This window comes from Rhincodon typus, chromosome 16, assembly GCF_021869965.1.
Source record: "Rhincodon typus isolate 14 chromosome 16, sRhiTyp1.1, whole genome shotgun sequence".
Lineage (NCBI taxonomy): Eukaryota > Metazoa > Chordata > Chondrichthyes > Orectolobiformes > Rhincodontidae > Rhincodon > Rhincodon typus.
The window spans coordinates 14553271-14573194 of NC_063347.1; the positions used below are offsets into that span (position 1 = coordinate 14553271).

At 43.1% G+C, this 19924-nt stretch overlaps 1 protein-coding gene across 1 annotated transcript in view; it reads right to left on the bottom strand.

The window, feature by feature from the left end:
• The window catches only part of LOC109927445 (copine-9-like), a 369357-nt gene that overhangs the window by 234646 nt on the left and 114787 nt on the right, over positions 1–19924 (bottom strand). The window contains exon 4 of the mRNA XM_048606481.1: positions 3164–3267. Coding sequence (XP_048462438.1) covers positions 3164–3267 — 104 coding nt within the window. The remainder of the gene's footprint in view (positions 1–3163; positions 3268–19924) is intronic.

The window sequence follows — 19924 nt, forward strand, 5'->3', positions numbered from 1 at the left end:
GCTGGTCTTTTGTGGTCAATTCCATGGCTTAGTGCCATTGCATTATTAACTAAATAGGTACATGAGCAGAAGCAGAGCAATGGATTGTTTTTGTCGGTTCATGGGATGTGGGTGTCACTGGTTCAGCCAGAATTTACTGTACATCCCTAATTGTCCTGGACAAGGTGGTGACGAGATGCCATTTTGACTTTCTGCGGTCCCTGTGATGGAACTATTATCACAGCATTATTAGTGAGGGAATTCCAGGATATTGCTGATCTGTGACTGTGAAAGTCAGAGACTGTGAAAGAAAGGGTGATATAACTCCAAGTCAGCATGTTGTCAGGAGGAGAACTTGAACGAGGCAATATTTACTGCCCCTGTCCTTCTAGGAATGAGGCCCAATGACGTCTGCTATAAAAGTATAGCCATTCAAATGTACCTAAGTGACCACAAGGCCAATAGTTCAATGTTGAAACTAGGAAGCTGGTGGTATCATATGGAAATCATAGAATCCTTACAGTGAGGAAGCAGGTCATTCGGCCCATCAAGTCCACACCAACCCTCTGAAGAGCATCCAAACCAGACCCACTCCCCTACCCTATGCCCGTAACCCTGAATTTCCCATGACTAATCCACCTAGCCTGCACATCCCTGAACACTACAGGCATTTTAGCATGGCCAATCCACCTAGCCTGCAGATCTTTGGACCATGGGAGGAAACCAACACAGACATGGGGAGAACGTGAAAACTCCGCACAGACCATCTCCCGAGGGTGGAATCAATCCCAGGCAGCAATGCTAATCACTGAGCCACCATACCAAACTGAAAGGCAGAATTAAATGGAGCATGAAGTCAGCAAGGATTTGGCATAAGTGATCTGATTCCCGTAATGAATGGGAAAATTTCCACTATTTCCAGACCTCCACCTTTGTTATTGTGAAGGGATGTAGTCTGTTTATATAATCAGCAAAGTGAGTTGGACGCTGAGACCAAAAGCTGCAATTATGGACTGTGACACAATGCACCTTCCATCCCTCAAGTAACACTCGTGTGATTTGAACATTTAATGAAACTCCAGGATTTGTGAACAAGGCAAGAGTGTATTTAAAACATTCTTGACAATGGTGACACTTCAAAATGTAAATTCAAGTTTCAATGGGATTTCCAGATCCTCGCCCCTCAAGGGTCATATTTTCACCCTCTATTCTCAGCCTTGTTACAAGAATTCTTTAAATAAAGTCAATTCCTATTTGATTGCCTTCCTGTTGTTGCAATGTTGAGTAGAGTACTTGTGGATTGGAAGGCAGGACATTAGAAGTTATTGTTTTAAAATATTGATGTTTATAAAATGATAGGTGGGGAAAAGTGCGAGAGGTCCCGGGTTCAAATCCCGGACGAGCATCTAATCTATTATAAAGTGGAGGTCAATCCCACATCTGATAACTAAAATACCCAGAGAGGCTCATCTCACCCTATAATCTATTAAAAGAAGTGTGAAAAATGTTATAACCTGCCTCTCACCCCCAACCTGTTATAAAGGAGTGGTTAAATGAAATAAACCCCTAACACTCACTCTATAATCAACAAGTAACAATTTATTTATCTAACTCTACTACTGGACAAATTTACCAAGCTATTAATAAAGCAAACAACTCCCTCTAATACTAACTATTCCTGAATAAAACAAAACTCTAATATTATGCTGTTCCAATAAGTACAATTCCCACTTATTTCAACCAAAACAAAATAAATTAGAACTTAGTCCCTCGAAATTATAGCTAGGGTACATTTTCCAGAATGTTCTGTGCCTTCTCCGTTCAGTCAGGAATGCGTCCTCCTTCAAATTCTTGTGTCAGGAATGTTAGCTAAGAATGTTGTGGTACCTCTATTTATGTGATGCTTTCTCTAAGAGCTGAGAGAGAGCTGATCTCTTATCAGATGGCAGTTGGTTCTCCACTAATTTTGAAAATGCCCTCTTTTTTATACCCTTGATGAGATATCAACTTCTTACAATAAGATTGGTCCTATGTTGTCAAAACCACCGGATTTAAATTTAATTGGTTTTCTGTATCTAAGTGCCCGATTTAAATAATTTGGCTGATATTCAAACTGGTTGTCTCGATAACAAAACAAAGCTGCTGCCCGGATTGCTAACCACACAGCCTTTCGAAACAAATGTTTCAATTCAGGGGCTTCTGTGTACCTACAGACCCACAAACTGCCCATGGACACTTTTTTTCCTCTCCAAGCCTAGAAAAAGCACATCATCTTTTAAAGGGACCATGCAATGCCTTCTCCCTATCATTTTACAAACATCAATATTTTAAAAACACCAAACTCTAACATCCTGCCTTCTAATCCACAAGTGCCCTGCCCAACCTCACAATACTGTTACGATTGTGCAGTTAGATTGTCAGCAAAAGCACATATTTGGATAATAACATATGCATACAGCCATCCCAATATAAACTATAGTAGCGCTTGATAATAAGTAATTCATCCAATTATCATATTCAATGCACTTCTCATTCATTCCCAGTCTGCACAATTCCGAAGTCTTTGCCAAATGTCATTTGTAGGGTTGATTTTAACATATGGTATTGAGACAAATGGATGATAGTGGATCAACTACCCACATAAACCACCCAATTTTCTTTCAAACTGTTTACAGAGAGCCAACCCATTAGTGCCTGTCTCCCACAAGTGCTGAAAATTAAAAATCAGCCCTAGTGTCTGTGTGGAGAGAAGAGGGAGGTAAGCAGGCTTTTGTTTGAGATGCTTTTTAGATATTCCAGCATGAATTAAATCAGAAAATTGACACTTTCTGTGAAGGATACTCATTGTGAATAATAGAAAAGGATCAATTTTCTCTCTAAAGCAATAGTGAGCTTTTACCATACACTTGTGCACAGAGCTGGGGTTGGAAGAAGCATGCAGGTACATAACTGACATAATTGTTAGTCTGTAATTTTATGAGAATGATATTATGGGTGTATTCCTTTCTTGTTAAACAAAGGCAGAAGTACCTGAGATATTTTGTATTTATTGCTTTTGTCCATAGTCTGACTGGCTTTGTTTACACATTATCATTCACTCATTGGCTTTCATCATTACTGAGGCTTACTCAAGGACACAGAGAGCAGTGTGTGGCATCTGGCAGAAAACGATGTTATTACTCACACATCAAAACGCAGGTTCTGCTTCTCTTCAAAGAAGTAATCCAGGACGAACTTACGCACAAAATCTGGGTTCAATGCATTTTCAATGACTTCGGTCCTTCCATACTGGTAGAAGAAAGGAGAAAAAACACCCAAAAAAGACAGAATGAATTAATTTGTCTACAATGGGCTTTGGAAGTACACAGCAATCACTCAGTTAACAAGTGCCTTCAAAGAATGAAACAATCAAAGGTTTCTCAAGCTCTTGGACAAGGACAATCATCAGCAGCTCACTGATTGCGACAGATGGAGCGCAGCAGTTCTAGAAATAATGTGGTGTAATGATTTATTGATTAATTCTGTTTTGGACATACTGCTTTCCATCTGATGCCATTTCCCAGACTTGTATTGAATTACATTTTTCTCTGATGCTCCTTCATTTCTTTTTCTCCCTCGCCCATATTCCAACATCCTCAGCCAAACGTTCCAGCTCGCGCTGGTATATTGGAGCCACAGGCACCAGCCACCATCCCAAAGCACACTAAGACTGGAGTGTACATGGACAAATCAACAATTTGCGGCCACAGCTAACTCAATGAACAGTAATCATTAGTGAAAACTCTTACAGATTTAGCTTATCCCAATCTCCAGGAGCATTGCACCAATTGTAATAATTTTACTAAGATCTATGATTCCTGGGCACATGAAAGCAATTGATCCAAAACTCTGCTCTTCACCCGTTCATTTATGGGATCTGGTTTTTAAAGCAATCATTGCTCATTTCTGTGTCATTACACAAAGATTCACAGCCCTAATGCCAAGAGGTATTCTGGTGTAACACCAATGACTGTGACTTGACCTTGATGTAAAGCGCTTCTACCATTCCTCCCTCCTCTTCTAGTCTAAGGGGCTGATCAGTAGTCTGGGGTGGAGGCTAGATCAAGAATAAGTCTCAGCAGAAGAGGTCTAATCTGAGATAACTAGAAGGCAGTTCACCACCACCAATCAAGGACAAATAGGGATGGGCAATAAATTCTGGCCAGAGGCCCATATCCCACAGATGAATTAAAAAAGGTATATTATGTAACATACCATAGGCACATTAATTTAGCTCTTCGCCATATTAACCATTAGTAACAGGAGGGAGACGAGACAAGTCTATCTCTCTTAGAGACCACACCAGGGTCTAACAGATATGCCACCCAGAAGCTATGTCATATCATTAGACTGAGAGAAGCTCATTGCTACATTATGACCCGCAACATTACTGCAAGTAACTTGTGATTCAGACTTCATCTTACCTCAAATCACTTGCAACATGACACTCTACTGAAAGCAGGCTCCTCTGTTGTAACTAATAGCTTAACATTAATCTAGATACTTGTGAATCTGAGGAATTGAATGTTTGTACATAAGAGTTGGTTGTAATAAATGTCTGTTGGATATTTCAAAGTCATGATATCCATACCCAGTTAGTTATATTATGAAAGTTAATGTAGGCATTGCCACATCAAGCAAAACACCCTGTCAGAGGTAAACTCACACCATTTAGCATAGCTCAAACTTCAAAACAAAACAAAGAAATGTGGATGCTGGAAATCAGAAACAAAAATAGAAATTGCTGGAGAAATTCAGTTGGTCTGACAGCATCTGTAGGGAGAAAACAGTTAATGTTTGAATCCAGTGACTCTTCTTCTGAAATGTTAACTGTGTTTTCTATCTACAGATGCTGCCAGACCTGCTGAGTTTTTCCAGCAACTTCTGCTTTAGCTCAAACTCTTTAACTCTTTCATAACCATTTTCATTAACAATTCCTAGCAATGTTTCTGTCTAATATCTGTTCACAGTAAAAAGCCTGCTTGTTCCTGGCACAGCACCTTTATGATGAATGCACTTCCAGGTATAGTAATCACCAATGCACATGCTGGAAATCTAAAATAAAAGCAGTAAATGCTGGTGAAACTCAGAAGGTCTGGCAGCATCTGTGAAGAGAGAAAGCAAGTTAAATTTCAAGTTGACAATTTTTCGTCAGAACTGAAGCAAGGTAGGAATATAAGAGTTTCAATCCAGGGAAAGTTGGGTGGGAGATTTTGGGGAGAAGGATCAGGGAGAACAACATAAAAGATCTATGATAAAATGAGAGCTGGAGAGATTATTTCTTTTAAAAGGTCACAAGTTTATTTAATCTCCACAGCCTCCACCCTATTACAGACCTCTGTGGGCATCCAACATTTGTTTGTTTGTGTTCCCTTCAGTCCCATCCCATCCCCACTTCTACCAGTTTATTTCTTTCCTTCTTCAGTCTGAAAAAGGGCATGCGAACGTTAAACGTTAACCCTGATCCTCTCTACAACTGCTGCCTAACCTGCTGAGTCTTTCCAGCATTTGTTCAGTTTAGAACATAGAACATAGAACAGTGCAGCACAGTACAGGCCCTTCGGCCCACGATGTTGTGCCGACCTATTATCCTACTAAGATCAATCTATCCTGCATACCCTACATTTTACTATCCTCCATGTGCCTATCCAAGAGTCACTTAAAAGTCTCTAAAGTATCTGACTCCACTACAACTGCCGGCAGCGCATTCCACACGCCCACCACTCTCTGTGTAAAGAACCTACCTCTGACATCTTTAGACAAAGAGAAGGTCACATGATGCTACCTTAAAAGTGGTGGTGGCACTCCATTCCTGTATGTGCGCCCAACACACTGCAACATACATGCTCACTTCGGTAAATTAAGTCACCAAATCTTATTTGCCTTAAACTTCTGCCTTCCACGAAAGGGAAATGGAAGGTTGAAAAGGGTTTTCTTCTGAAGAAGGGTCACTGGGCCTGAAACGCTAATTCTGCTTTCTCTTCACAGATGCTGCCAGACCTGCTGAGATTTTCCTGCAATTTCTGTCTTTGTATCATTGCTAGGATACTCAGCTCTGGCAGAATTGATTTCAATTTGCTCTGCCTACTTTTCTTTTCAATCTATTTTTCATCTGACAGCATGCAGAGGCAAGCATCTACCTAGAATCATAAAAGCCCTACAGTGCAGAAAGAGGCCACTTGGCCTATCAAGTCCTGCACCAATCCTCCAAAGAGTATCCCACCCAGACCCAGACCCAGAGCCACCCCATCCCAAAAATCCCGCAGGTTTGCCATGGCTAATCCAGCTAGCCTGCACATCCCTGAACACGAGGGGCAATTTAGCATGGCCAATCCACCTAAATTGCGCATCTTTGGACTGTGGGAGGAAACTGGAGCACCCGGAGGAAACCCACATTGACACGGGGCGAATGTGCAAACTCCACATAGACAGTCGCCTGAGGGTGGAATCAAACCTCGGTCCCTGGTACTGTGAGGCACCTCTGAGCCATTGTGCTACCCAGACCATCCCTGAGTTGACAACTTGGAACTTAAATAGAGAAAATGACACTATGTCTACACTGTTCCTCGTAAATAATACTGGCAAAATGTTGGCTGATTTTCTTTTCTTAAGGTTATTGGCATAGCCATGGTGGAGTAGAACTAGACACCTGGGAGCTGCGTTCCTTCTCCAGGGGTGGCATGGTGGCTTAGTGGTCAGCACTGCTGTCTCACAGTGCCAGGGACCTGGGTTCAATTCCACCCTTGGATGACTGTCTGTGTGGAGTTTGCACATTCTCCCCATGTCTGCGTGGGTTTCCTCCAGGTGCTCCGGTTTCCTCCCACAGTCCAAAGGTGTGCAGGTTAGGTGGATTGGCCATGCTAAATTGCCCGTAGTGTTCAGGGATGTGTAGCTTAGCTGGGTTATAAGGGGATGGGTCTGGGTGGGATGCTCCAGTGGTTGGTGTGGACTTGTTGGGCTGAAGGGCACGTTTCCACACTGTAGGGATTCTACAAATTCCAGTGTGCTTAAGAACCTGGTCATCAGGTATGAAGCCCTATTGGTCTTGCTCTATATGATGTGGGTCTGGGACATACCCTGCACCTACACCTTGTGGTCATCATCTTCTGCCTTATCAAGAAAATGAAAATTTAGCTGCCTGAAGGGACGCAATATACAAACCTCTAGGTAATGTGCCGAAAAAGAAATGACCCTCATCGCAATGACCAACTTTGAGTGCAACTACATCAAGCAGAATGTAAACCCTTGGTGCACAAGCGCCAAGTGTCATTACATGCTGAGGTTCTATCTAACACTGGTGCTCCAAAAGGGGGGGTCTAACTACTAGCAGCGGAACACTCTGGTTGGGCTATACAGTACCATCTGTCCTTTGTGGAAAGGTTTGTGCAGAAGGTACTTTTGATCACAGGTCTATCAGGCAGTGGTCTGCAGATAATATTTTCAAGGTCCTGCAGTGAAAGGATGGTTCCAACACAGAGTTTCAGTGCTATGTGGCAGAAACACTCACCACCAGGACTTTCAAACGAGACCAAGAAGTATCCTGCCTGTCAGAGAGAAGGCGCCCTCCATGTCAAATTCTTCCTGTGTGCTCAGAGTCTCATTGAATTGACACTTGGCCTTTGAGAAAGGTAATAGGTATAGAGCCTGTAGGATCCAAACTGAATCCAAAATTTGCTTAGTGGCAGGAAGCAGAAGGTGATGGGAGTTTTTGTGACTAGAATTCTGTGTCCAGGATCACACCACAGGGTTCAGTGCTGTATCTTTTGTACATTACTGATCTTGTCATGAAAGTTGGAAGTATGACCTGTAAATTGGTAGACCACACAAAAACTGGCAGCAAACAAAAACAAAAGTTTCTGGAGAAACTCAGCATGTCTGACAGCATCTGTCGAGAAAAAGCAGAGTTAACATTTCGGGTCCAGTGACCCTTCTTTAGAACTGAACTGGTGGTGTGGTAAATAGCACAGCGGAAACCCTCAGGACTACAGGATGGTAAATACAAGTTGAACAGTGGCAAAAGGAATTTTATCCTGAGAAGTGTGAGGTGATGCATTTTGGGAGGAATAACAAGGCAGTGGAGTTCATGTTGAATGGTAGAACCCAAGAAATTAAAGAGGATCAGAGGAAGCCTGTTGACAGCAGCCAGACAGGTAGATAAGGTGGTTAGGAAGGCATATCAGATACTCGCTTTTCTAAATCAAGGCATTGAATATAAAAGCATAGAGGTTATGATGATGCTGTATATAATGTTAGTTAGGCCACAGCTAAAGTACTGTGCGCAGTTCTGGTTGCCACACTGTAGGAAGGATATGATTGTACTGGAGAGTGTGCAGAGGGGATTCGCCAGGATGTTGCCTGGGCTAGGGTGATTCGGCTATGAAGACAGACTAGATAGGCTGAAGTTCTTTTCCTTAGAGCAAAGAAGGCTGAAGGGTATCTGATTGAGGTGTACAAAGCCCTGAGGGCCATAGACAGGGTAAACATGAAAATATGTTTCCCTTAATCAAGGAGTCAACAGCCAAGGGCATAGATTTAGGGCAAGCACCAAGGTTTTGAGAGACTTGGAGGAAAAAGTTTGCACTCAGAGGGTTGCGTGTATCCGGAACTCAATGTCTGGAAGGATGATAGAAATGAGAACCCTTAAGACAGGGTGGTACGATGGCTCAGTGGTTAGTACTATTGCCTCACAGCGCCAGGGACCTGGGTTTGATTCCACCCTCGGGTAACTGTCTGTGTGGGGTTTGCACATTCTCCCCGTGTCTGCGTGGGTTTCCTCTGGATGCTCCAGTTTCCTCCCACAGTCCAAAGATGTGCAGGCTAGGTGGATTGCCCATAGTGTTCAGGGATGTGTAGATTAGGTGGGTTATGAGAGATGGATCTGGGTGGGATGCTCTGAGGGGCGGTATGAATTTATTGGGCCAAAGGGCCTGTTTCCATACTGTAAGAACTCTATGATTCCATGATCTATTCTATGAACTATTTAAATGAATACTTGAAACACCACTGCATACTTTAATCCAAATGCTCAAAAGTAGGATGGATGTTTGATGGGCCAAAGGGCCTCTTTCCATGTTGTATGAGATAGATGCAGTGGAAAAGACACTGTCACCCACTTGCTACCGAATTCTGCCTTTGAAAACAGATGAAGTGTTCTTTTGTCAAGGTTCATCCTAAGCTGCTCCATAACAAGGAACTGTGCAATTTACATGTTGTTGCCCAGGGCTCATGCTGAGATAAACATAGACTGCTGCCTGCTGAAGGACCATTGAGTCACTGAAAGGTGCTCTTTGGTCTACCTGAAACTTTGGTCTTCCAGCGCAAAGAGTTGTCAAAATCAAGTGAATCAGATTGGCATTCTTCAACTCTAGAAGTTCAAAGTGAGGAACAGACCAAAGATTGAGACTGTTACAGCAAAAGCTCAATGGGAAAAGGCCACTGCTAAAGGCCTTCCTGTTATTGTAGACTGGAGGGCTAGTACTTTGTAAAACACATGGCTATATGACAGACAATGTTTGACATGAAAAGTAGTTGTGCATTGCAACTATAACCTGTAAAAGCAAGTGTACTGGGATGATTCACAAACCGTATTGAAAGATCTTTATTCTACCTTGTGTATTCCAAGTTTGAACTGTTATGTAAAGTATTTTCACAAGCTTTATAAATAAAGTAAATCTTTGGGGGAAAAATACTGGTAAAAGGAAAGTTAGCCCCTGAGTTCCACATAGCATATCATCTTCATTGATAGAATTCTATCGCTTGACAGCAAATTAGTAACTATTTATTGGGTGTCATAGATATATGCTGCATACGAATATGAGTAGGCCAGTCAGCTATATGGACCTGTTCAGCCTTTTTATTTGAAGTGATTACATTGACTCCATTTACTCGCCTTTGCTCCCTAACTCTTGACATCATTAAGGCATTAAAATCCAGCAATCCCAGTCTTGAAAACTGTCAATCACCTTCCACTCAGTGGTTCTGAGAGTTTCCCAGGCCTGTCACTGCTGATACTTAGTGTTCAATTCGATAAATTTCAGGAAAGAGATCATTTGAACCACTATATTTTTGTGCTAGCTCTTCAACTATAGTTGCTTACTCTTATCCCATTCCAAGCCCTTTTCTCCATTTGCCATAGCTTCAAATTCAGTGCACGTAATTGGTCACAAAATCATACATTATTTCAGACCAATTGACAACAACATTGCAGCAATCAATCAATTCTCCCCACTCTGTCCTGCCCTCAGGATTCTTCTGGTTGATTTCAGCCTTGTCCATTTTCTGCTCTGAGCCCCACTTCTAAGAACATAAGAAACATAAGCAGGAGCAGGCTATTGATCCTGCTCCACCATTCAATAAGATCATGGCTTATCTTTTCATGAACTCGGCTCCACTTACCCACCCACTCACCATAATCCTTAATTCCTTTACTGTTCAAAAATCTATCCATCATTGCCTTAAAAACATTCAACAAGATAGCTTCAACTGCTTCACTGGGCAGGGAATTCCACAGATTCACAACCCTTTGGGTGAAGAAGTTCCTCCTCAACTCAGTCCTAAATCTGCTCCCCCTTATATTGAGGCTATGCCCCCAGTTCTACTTTCACCTGCCAGTGGTAATGACCTCCCTGCTTCTATGTTATGTATTCCATTCATAATTTTATATGTTTCAAAAGATCCCCACTCATTCTTCTAAATTCCAATCAGTATTGTCCCAGTCTACTCAATCTCTCCTCACAAGCCAACCCTCAACTCCAGAATCAACCCAGTGAACCTCGTCTGCACCCCCTCCGTTGCCATAACATCCTTTCTCAAGTAAGGAGACCAAAACTGTACATGTCTCCCTTCTAAAATCATTTACTTTGCTCATTCTAAAGTTGGCTAATTTTCTTGCAGCCAAATACTTAACTTAAATAGAAAGATGGCAGTGATATGACATTGAAAATGACCCTGGGAGGGTTAGGGGCCAGAATTCCACATGATATCAAAGCCTCTAGGGAAACCTGGCAGGATGCAGGAAAGCCATCAGAAGAGATTGAAGTAAGTGGCAATACTTGTTTCCATAAGAAGATTCTCTGTGGTCTAGCAGGAGAAGAAGGAATATTTTGGCCTTTTTACTTCAGCTCTTTCTTTCCTTTGTAACCCCTCTCCCTTACCCCTACAAACCAATCAACACTTACCCCAATAGGACCTCCTCACATCTCCATTTGGACATTGGTTTTGAAATGGGACTCTCTAGTATTGGGCAGGGAGCTAATTCCAGATATTGAGGCATGACTGTTAAAATTGGATAGATATCTCATGCATTCAAATTTCTGGTGGGCTGCCTGTTCTGTGTCCCCAAAACACTAATCCTATCCCGGGTTAAGATTCAGTGGCAGTTTCAGCCATAGAAGTTGAGCATGGCACATGCCAAAGTCATGTCACAGCTATGCGACCTGTTCTTCTAACGTTCTGATCATTATAAATTTTTAATGCAGAGATCCCTTTCTCTAGCATTCAGAGTGCTCTGTTTTGAGTGCCGTAGAGATAGGCTTATATATACCTGCCCTCTAATGCCTAACTTGTGAATGCTTCGTGTAGCAGAATAAAGGCAGTTACACCTGACTAAAGATCTGACTGGCAATCTTGGACAAAACAGTAAAATATTTTTCACTTCCCACTGAATTTCTGCCTTAGTGCAAAGCTTCAAAGTATAGTCACAAGACAAAAAGTATCTTTTCATTAAATATTAGGATTAAGCATATTTTTCTTCATCTTTGTAACATAATGTTTTGAGTGAATAATCCATTAACACAAACACTCACTTGGCATGAAATGTTAAAGAGAATCTCTGCCATGGAATTTTTTTGCTGACAATTGTGACAAATTTTCTAAAGCATAAACTGTTTTATATTTTTTCATCTGAATGTGGTTTAATGCATTGTCCAAATAGTAGAATTTAAAGAGTGGTACATTGAGAACACCACTGCACTATTCAATGGACTAAGCACTATGTAGGATCAAGTCCCTAACCACTCACACAGCAAATATGCTGAACTCGGTTGCAATAAAGACAGAGATGATTAAAGCAGGCCTGGGAGTGCAGTGGAGAAATAATTCCCCACCAGGAGCTGCAGAATTAATAAACTGAGGCATCTCCAGGTCAGCTCCCAACTGCCCAGTTTCTGTCTCACCTTGGTAACACACTTCTCCCAAGTTTTAATTCATGTCCTGGCTCCTCCAAACCATATTCCCAGCATCTTCATGTGAGGGGTGAGAGGACAATGGATCAGTTGGCCCAGTTCCCAAAGAACATGGCCTCACTCTTGCCTCGATTCACCTTGGCTCCCAAGGCCAGGTTAAACTGCTCATGAGTCTGTGCACTGACTGTGGATCTGAGCACAAAACAGTGATATCATCTGTGTATGGGGAGGTTCTGACCTACAGGCGCCTGCTGCATGGAACAGTCATTCGTCTCAGGCTTGCATCCTTCCTGATGGACTCAGCAAAAATCTCTATGTGATACACAAATGCGGCAGGAGAGAGTGGGCAGTTCTGCCTGACTCCAGATCGGATCCGAAAATGTTGATTCCCACCCACTGATTGAGGCTGCACGCATGACTAATGTTGGTGTAGAGTAGTCGGATCCAATTGTGGATTCCTTTCCCAAAGCCTATTTTAGAGAGCACATTCCAATCCCTTCAGCCCAGATTACCTGAATGTGCTAGGTAGATGGTTCAGGGGGGCCAGGGCCACTGCCGTCACCCAAGCCATTGTGCACTTCATCTAAGGTCTACTATGGACTGTGTCCACAGAGACTCCATATCCAAAACTCTGGGTGAGGAAAGGAAGGACAGACCCAATGCCACCTTCATCCTGATGGCTACCTTTGTGTGTCGCTGCATCAAGCTATGCATGGACTCTCAGATCGCAAGCACCAAGTGTCACTACGTACTGAGGTTCTACCTGTCCCCGGTGTTGGGAAGGATGGGCTTGGCCTTGTTGCCGCGGAATGCTCCAAGTAGCCAGACTGTTCTGTATCACTTGTCCTTTGTGGAGAAATTTGCAAAGGAAAACACCTTTGACCACAAGTCCATCAGGAAGTGGTCAGCATGTAGCGAGCTCCAGACCACGTGGGAAAAGGAGAGGTTGATTCTGCCGGGTCGTTCCCTGAGCAGACTGTCAATGTCATTTGGCAGAATGCCTCAATGCCGAAACTTTCTGATGGTGAGTAAGGAACTAATTGTCAAATCCTACATGTTATGATCATTGATGGTCCCTCATAGACATGGATGACTCTATTCCACTTTCAGGGTTAGTCCATAGGTGGCTGTACACACTGGTGCAGCTGCCACAGGCTCTGTTACACTTGGGGCAGGTGGTGGTAGTGGGAGGGGGTGGGCTCTGCTCTTTCCCGACAGTCTTGAGACACTCGGATGTTCCTCCTCCACTTTGGATGGCTTTGGGCCCGCGATTTCCAGGTGTCTATGAGAATGCTGCAGTATTATGGGGAGGCAATGGCCTAGTGGTATTATCGCTGGACTATTAATCCAGAGACCCAGATAATGTTCTGGGGACCCAGATTCGAATCCCACCATGGCAGATGGTGGAATTTGAATTCAACAAATATCTGAAATTGAGTCTAATGATGACCATGAATCCATTGTTGATTGTTGGGGAAAAAACCCATCTGGTTCACTAATGTCCTTTATGGAAGGAAACTGCCTTCCTTACCTGCGACTGCAGACCTAAAGCAATGTGGTTGACTCTTAACTGCCCTCTAAGCAATTAGGGATGAGCAATAAATGCTGCCTAGCTAGCGACGTCCTCATCCTGTGAATGAATAGAGATAAAAAGTTCACCAGTGAGGCCTGGAGGATATCACTGAAGTGCTTCCTTGGTCCACCTGGGACTCGCCTGCTGTTTCAAAGCTGGGAGTAGAGTACCTGCTTGGGGAGTCTTGTGTCGGTCATGCGGACAATGTGTCCAACCCATCTTAGTCGATTAAGGGTGATCAGTGCCTCATTGCTGGGGGTGTTGGTCTGGTTGAGGATACTGGTGGTGGTGCGTCCTACTTCCCAGCGGATTCGCAGGATCTTGCACAGGCAGCATTTTGTATGCCCAGACTCTCTGCGCACTGCCCTCAAAGCGACTATGGAGGAAAAGAGACTGTCACACAGCTCCTTCTGGAATGTGCCTTTGCAAAGAAACTCTGGAGAAAGATGAAACGGTTTTTGTCAAGGTTCGTTCCGAGCAGCTCCATGATGCAGGACTATGTGCTCCAAGGGCTGTTCCTCAGGATGTACACCAAGACAAACATTGGTTTCTCCTGGAGGACCATCAACTCAGTGAAAGACACTCTTGGTCTGCACGAAACGTGTTGGTTTTCCTGTATAAAGAGTTGCCCTTGACCGAGTATTGCAGTCTAGAACAGCGCAAGGACCAGGACTATGTGTTGATGGACACTCCAAAGCCTGGGGCAGTTGCCGTCAGGGCACAGTGGGGAAAGATCACCATCTAAGGTCTTTCTGCCAAAGTATAAAGGGGAAGTCCATTCAGTTTTCAGGCTCTCCTGTTGTCTCAAAATGAAAAAAATAGTTTGCTGCGTGAGTAGAAAATGCTTTTGTTTTTGCAACTGCAGGGAAGCTCTGAGGGATGTCAAATTCCAATGTATCATTTGGCTTTTTTTCTCCTCTGCAAAGACTGTACATAACTGTTTTAACACCTATTGTATGTACACATTTTTATGAATAAAGTATATTATTGCAATTAAAAAAATCTCCAGATCAGGTCCCATGCAATGCTTGCAGATGCAGCAACACTGAGAAATGCAGAGAATCATTTTGTATTTCCAAGTTATCAAATGAAGTTAGTCACTGGCAGATATAGGCAAAGAGAAAATAATGACAGGACCATACAGCACAGATCAGCGCTAGTGACAGCATTGTACAGCATATCATAGAAACATAGGCAAACAAGACAGAACACATAATGTAGGAAAAAAAACCACCAGCTAACTGAAGTATAGAATTATTTTTAGACAGTATTGTCTTCTTCCCCTCACATACAAGCAAGTGTATTCACTAAAGCAGAAAAGTTTCTCAAAAACAATTTATGAACATCCTGCACATAGATGACTCACATGTTTAGTCAACACCACTCTGACTGAGATTTCTGCTTCATTCCCTTTCAAATAATTTTACTGACAAGGCAACCTGATTTTAAAAAAACACTACATTTTTGTCTTTCTTATGTACTCTGGAGGTGACCTGCATCAATCTCCCATCTTCAGAGCAGTCCAACAGTGTGAAAGCAGGCCACTTGTTCCTCCATGTGCTTCCTTTTATTTAATTTTACAGAGACCCTCAGTGGGGTTGTTGGGTTGGATAAATGCTCTAAGTACCTGGCACATGAACAATAATTGCCTTTGCTTCAGTAATAAGAGACAGGAATGACTGCTGCTGAGGGAGTCAGCTTAACAACTCAGCAGTGCCTTTAAAGAGAAAGCTGAAGGGCATTGCTGAACCAGTGGTGAAAATGTCCTGAAGTATCCTTACCTTCTGTGTGAGCAATTGGGAGTGAACTAATGAACAACATGTCAACCTGCTTATTGAGATACAGGTCAATGTTGGCAATAGTATAGAATCTCTCCAAAGAGCTTCCCACCCAGACCCACCCTCATCCCTGTAACCCTGCATTACCCATAGCTAATCCACCTAACCTGCAGATCCCTGGACACTATGGGAAATTTAGCATGGCCAATCCAACTAACCTGCACATCTTTGGGCTGTGGGAGGAAACCGGAGCACCTGGAGGAAACCCACGCAGACACGGGGAGAATTTGCAAACTCCACACAGACAGTCGCCTGAGGGTGGAATTGAACCCGATTCCCTGGCACTGTGAGGCAGCAGTGCTCTCAAAGCCATAGAGTCATAGAGGTTTACAGCATGGAAACGGACCCTTCAGTCTAACTTGTCCATGCCGATCAGTTTTCCCAATTAATCTTGTCCCATTTGCCTGCATTTGGTCCATATCCCTCCATACCTATCCCATTCATGTACCTGTCCAAGCATTTCTGAGATGATAAAATTGTACTCACTTCCACCGTTACCTCTGGCAGCCTATTTCAGACACTAACCACCTTCTGTGTGAAAACAATGCCCCTCTCAACCCTTTTCTTTTCTCTCCCCTCTCACCTTAAACCTATACCCTACTAGTTTTAGACTACCCTACCATGGGGAAAAGCTGTTGGCTATTTACCTTATCAATGCCTCTCATGATTTTATAAATCTCTATAAAGTCACCCCTCGGTCTCCTACATTCCAAGGAAAAAAGTCCCAGCCTATCCAGCCTCTCCTCATAACTCAAACCTTCCAGTCAAGGTAGCATCCTAGTAAATCTTTTCTGCACAATTTCGAGTTTCATAATATCCTTTTTGTGGTAAGGCAACCGGAATTGCATGCAGCACTCCAAATGTGGCCTTATCAACATCTTGTACAGCTGCAATAAGATGTCCCAACTCCTATACTCATTGCTCTGACCAATGAAAGCAAGCATGCCAAAAGCCTTCTTCACCACCCTGTCTACATGTGACTCCCGTTCAAGGAGCTACAAGCCTGTACCGCTCGGTCTCTTTATTCTGTAACACTCCCCAGGACCCTACCATTGACTGTGTAAAGCGTTTCACCCAATTAACTAGCAAGTATCAAAATTATTGCGGTGTCTCCTAGTGACAAACAATTTAGGCTTGTACGTAAGGACTGTTTGGAAACACTCCAAAAAAAAGCAAAAGAAGAGGTGAATAAATAAAATCCAGATTTTTGAGTGAAGGCAACAAAAAAAGTAAATTGAAATAGAGATAAATCCATCAAAGATTAATCCAGAAATGAATCCGTCAGTAGAAAGGGGTCTATTCTCATCGCATTTAAAGTTAAGACGACATTGGTTTTTATCATTTAAGCCTGGCTAAATGATTGGTGTGCAGTAACAAAGAGTTAACAATGATAAGACGCACTAAGGCTGCTGTTGAAACTATGAACATCAACAATTCACCAAATTACATCTTCAACTCTAAGTTCTAACAATTCCACCATTGTCTTCAATATTTAACACCCCTGCAAGCTCACCCAGGATCTCTAACTGTGCAACTTCGAATAGCATCATGCAATTTTTAAAGCTCTGCAATCCTACAACTTCAAAAAGCATTGCAGACTACTGCAGCTTCTAGCACTGGGAAGATCAGTAAGATGTTAGGAACACTGTCATCTCCAAATTTTTTTCCAAGTCTCACACTTTCTTCTCGTGGATATGTATTGTATCTGTTCCTTCACCACTGCCAGATCAATGTGCTAAGCTGCTATCATCATGGGAGCCCCATTGCTACTGGGAGTGCAATAGTTCAAGGGGGGCATCCATTACTGTCTTCTCAGGGTAAGTAGAAATGTGCAAAAAACCTACACAAGGCACTAGTCAGGCCACAGCTGGAATACTGTGAGACTGTCTTATCAGGAGAGGTTGAGTAGATTGGGTCTGTGCTTGTTAGAAAATAGAAGAGTGAGAGGCACCTTTACTGAAATGTACAAGATTCTTAGGGGGTTTGACAGGTGGATATGAAAGGTTGTTTCCCCTTGCTAGGACTAAAGGGCGTGATCTCAGAATAAGGACTTGCCCATTTAAGACAGAGATGAGGAAGAATTTCTTCCCTCAGAGGATTGTGAATCTGTTGAAGGCTGTTGAGGTTTGGTCATTAAGCATATCGAAGGCTGAGGTAGACAGATTTTTAATCTGCAAGGGAATCAACAGTTATAGGGGAAAGGCAGGCAAGTGAAGTTGAAAATTATCAGATCGGTCATGATCTCATTGAATGGCAGAGCACACTCAATGGGCTGAATAGCCCATTTCTGCTCTTCTGGTCTTAGGAAATGTTGCCTTATCAGTGTTACACAAATTCCTCTGAATGTAAAATGTTGGAATTTCTGCCTCTGCTGTCAAAAATATTTTGTTAAGGTATTATCCATAGTAGCTATCTAGGGACATGTGTGCGTGCGAATATACCATTCACCCCAGATTACTAACGCATGTGAGACCTTGCTCGATGCAAATTAGCAGCTGTGCTTGTCTACATGACAACAATGGTTCAGCTACAAAACATTTAATTGCCTCTGACGCACATTGGCATGTCCAAAGGATGTGAATCGTCTCAGACATATGCAACTTCATCATTTCAAAAAATAACAAGCGTGTGTGCTGAATCTTCTGTTTTTTTTGGGCTAAGGCCAGTTGCATCAAGACTTTTGGAGGGTTTTTCACTCTGAGGCCAACAGGATTTCTCACTGTATCTTACCAAATGTGCTTTTAACTACCTACCCCACCTTTATATCTGATTCCATTCCATCTTACCATGCGCCATTCCTATAACAACCTGTTCAGAGAAAATGCGCCAAAATTCCTGGTGTCTCTGGTATACTTAAATGACTGCTGAGTACCTGGATGAACCTGGCATTCTGAAGCTGCCCACTTGGCAATGCATAGCTTCTGAAATGTGGGTGAAGGGGAAGATGGCAGCGCGATTCTCCGACATTGAACTGCAGGTCATGGGGGACAGGATGGTGGAAAGGAGGGGGTGTCCGCTTTTCAAAGGACTGGCAGAGGAGGCCACAACATCAGATGCTGGCAGCCTGATCTGAAATTACTACTCAGGTCAGTACCAGCCCATTGGTGTAGAGGAAGGGTCATTTGAGCTGTTAAATGATCATTGAGCTTCACTGCTCCATCAGGTAAGTGTCACACTCGTCTCTCTGTCATCTCACACTCACTGTATCTCTGCTACTGTACCTACCTAGACAAAGGCACTTGCTCACTCACGCTCATTGTCGTATGCAACATCATCCATCACTTGCTCTTACCCCTCACACTGTCACACAACTAACCCTACCTCTGCACTGCCTGCTCATATCCCCTGAGTACCTCACTGTGATTTGCCACCTGCACCAGGTTTATCAGTTGACTTAAATGTTATGACATTTCAAGTGCTCATCCAATTACTTTTTAAAGGTTGTGAGGTTTCCTGCTTCAACTACCCTCCCAGGCAGAGCATTCCAGATTCCCACCATCTTCTGGGTAAAAAAAAATACATTTCCTCAAATCTCCTCTAAACTACCTGCCTTTCGCATATAATTATGTCCCCTTGTCATTGACCCTTCAACTAAGGGGAGCAGTTTCTGTCCCTTATAATCTCATAGCACTTCAATCAGGTCCCTTCTCAGCCTTCTCTGTTTGAAAGAGAACAACTAAACTTATCCAGCCTTTCCTCTTGGCTAAACTGCTCCATTCCAGGCAACATCCTGGTGAATTTCCTCTTCAGTCCTTCGAGTGCAATTACATCCTCCTATGGTATGGTGACCAGAACTGCACATAGTACTACAGCTGTGGCTTAACCAAAACCTTATACAGCTGCAGCATAACCTCCCTGCTCTTGTAATCTCTGCCACAACAGATAAACACACGTGGTCCATATGCTTTGTTAACTATCCTATTAATCTGTAATGCCATCTTCAGGGATCTGTGGACAAACACCCCAAGATCCCTCTGTTCGTCAGAGCTTTCCAAGGTTTTGGCGTAGATCTGTAGCTCAGGTTGTGGTGGGTGTTGAGGTTGGTTAACTCACCGAGCTGGTTTGTTGGTCCGCAGACGTTTCCTTACCGTGCTGGGAAACATCCTCAGTGCAGCCTCTGATGAAGCGTCGGTGTATTTCCCCGCCTGGTTTTTAAACTCTGGGGTCCATTGCGATGGATTGCCTCACTTCCGGGTTTCCTCCATAGTGGAATGTATGTGGGGTCGAGTTCAATGTGTTTATTAATAGCCTGCTTCGTGGAGTGCCATGCTTCCAGGAATTCTCGTGCTTGTCTCTGCCTAGCCTGTCCCAGG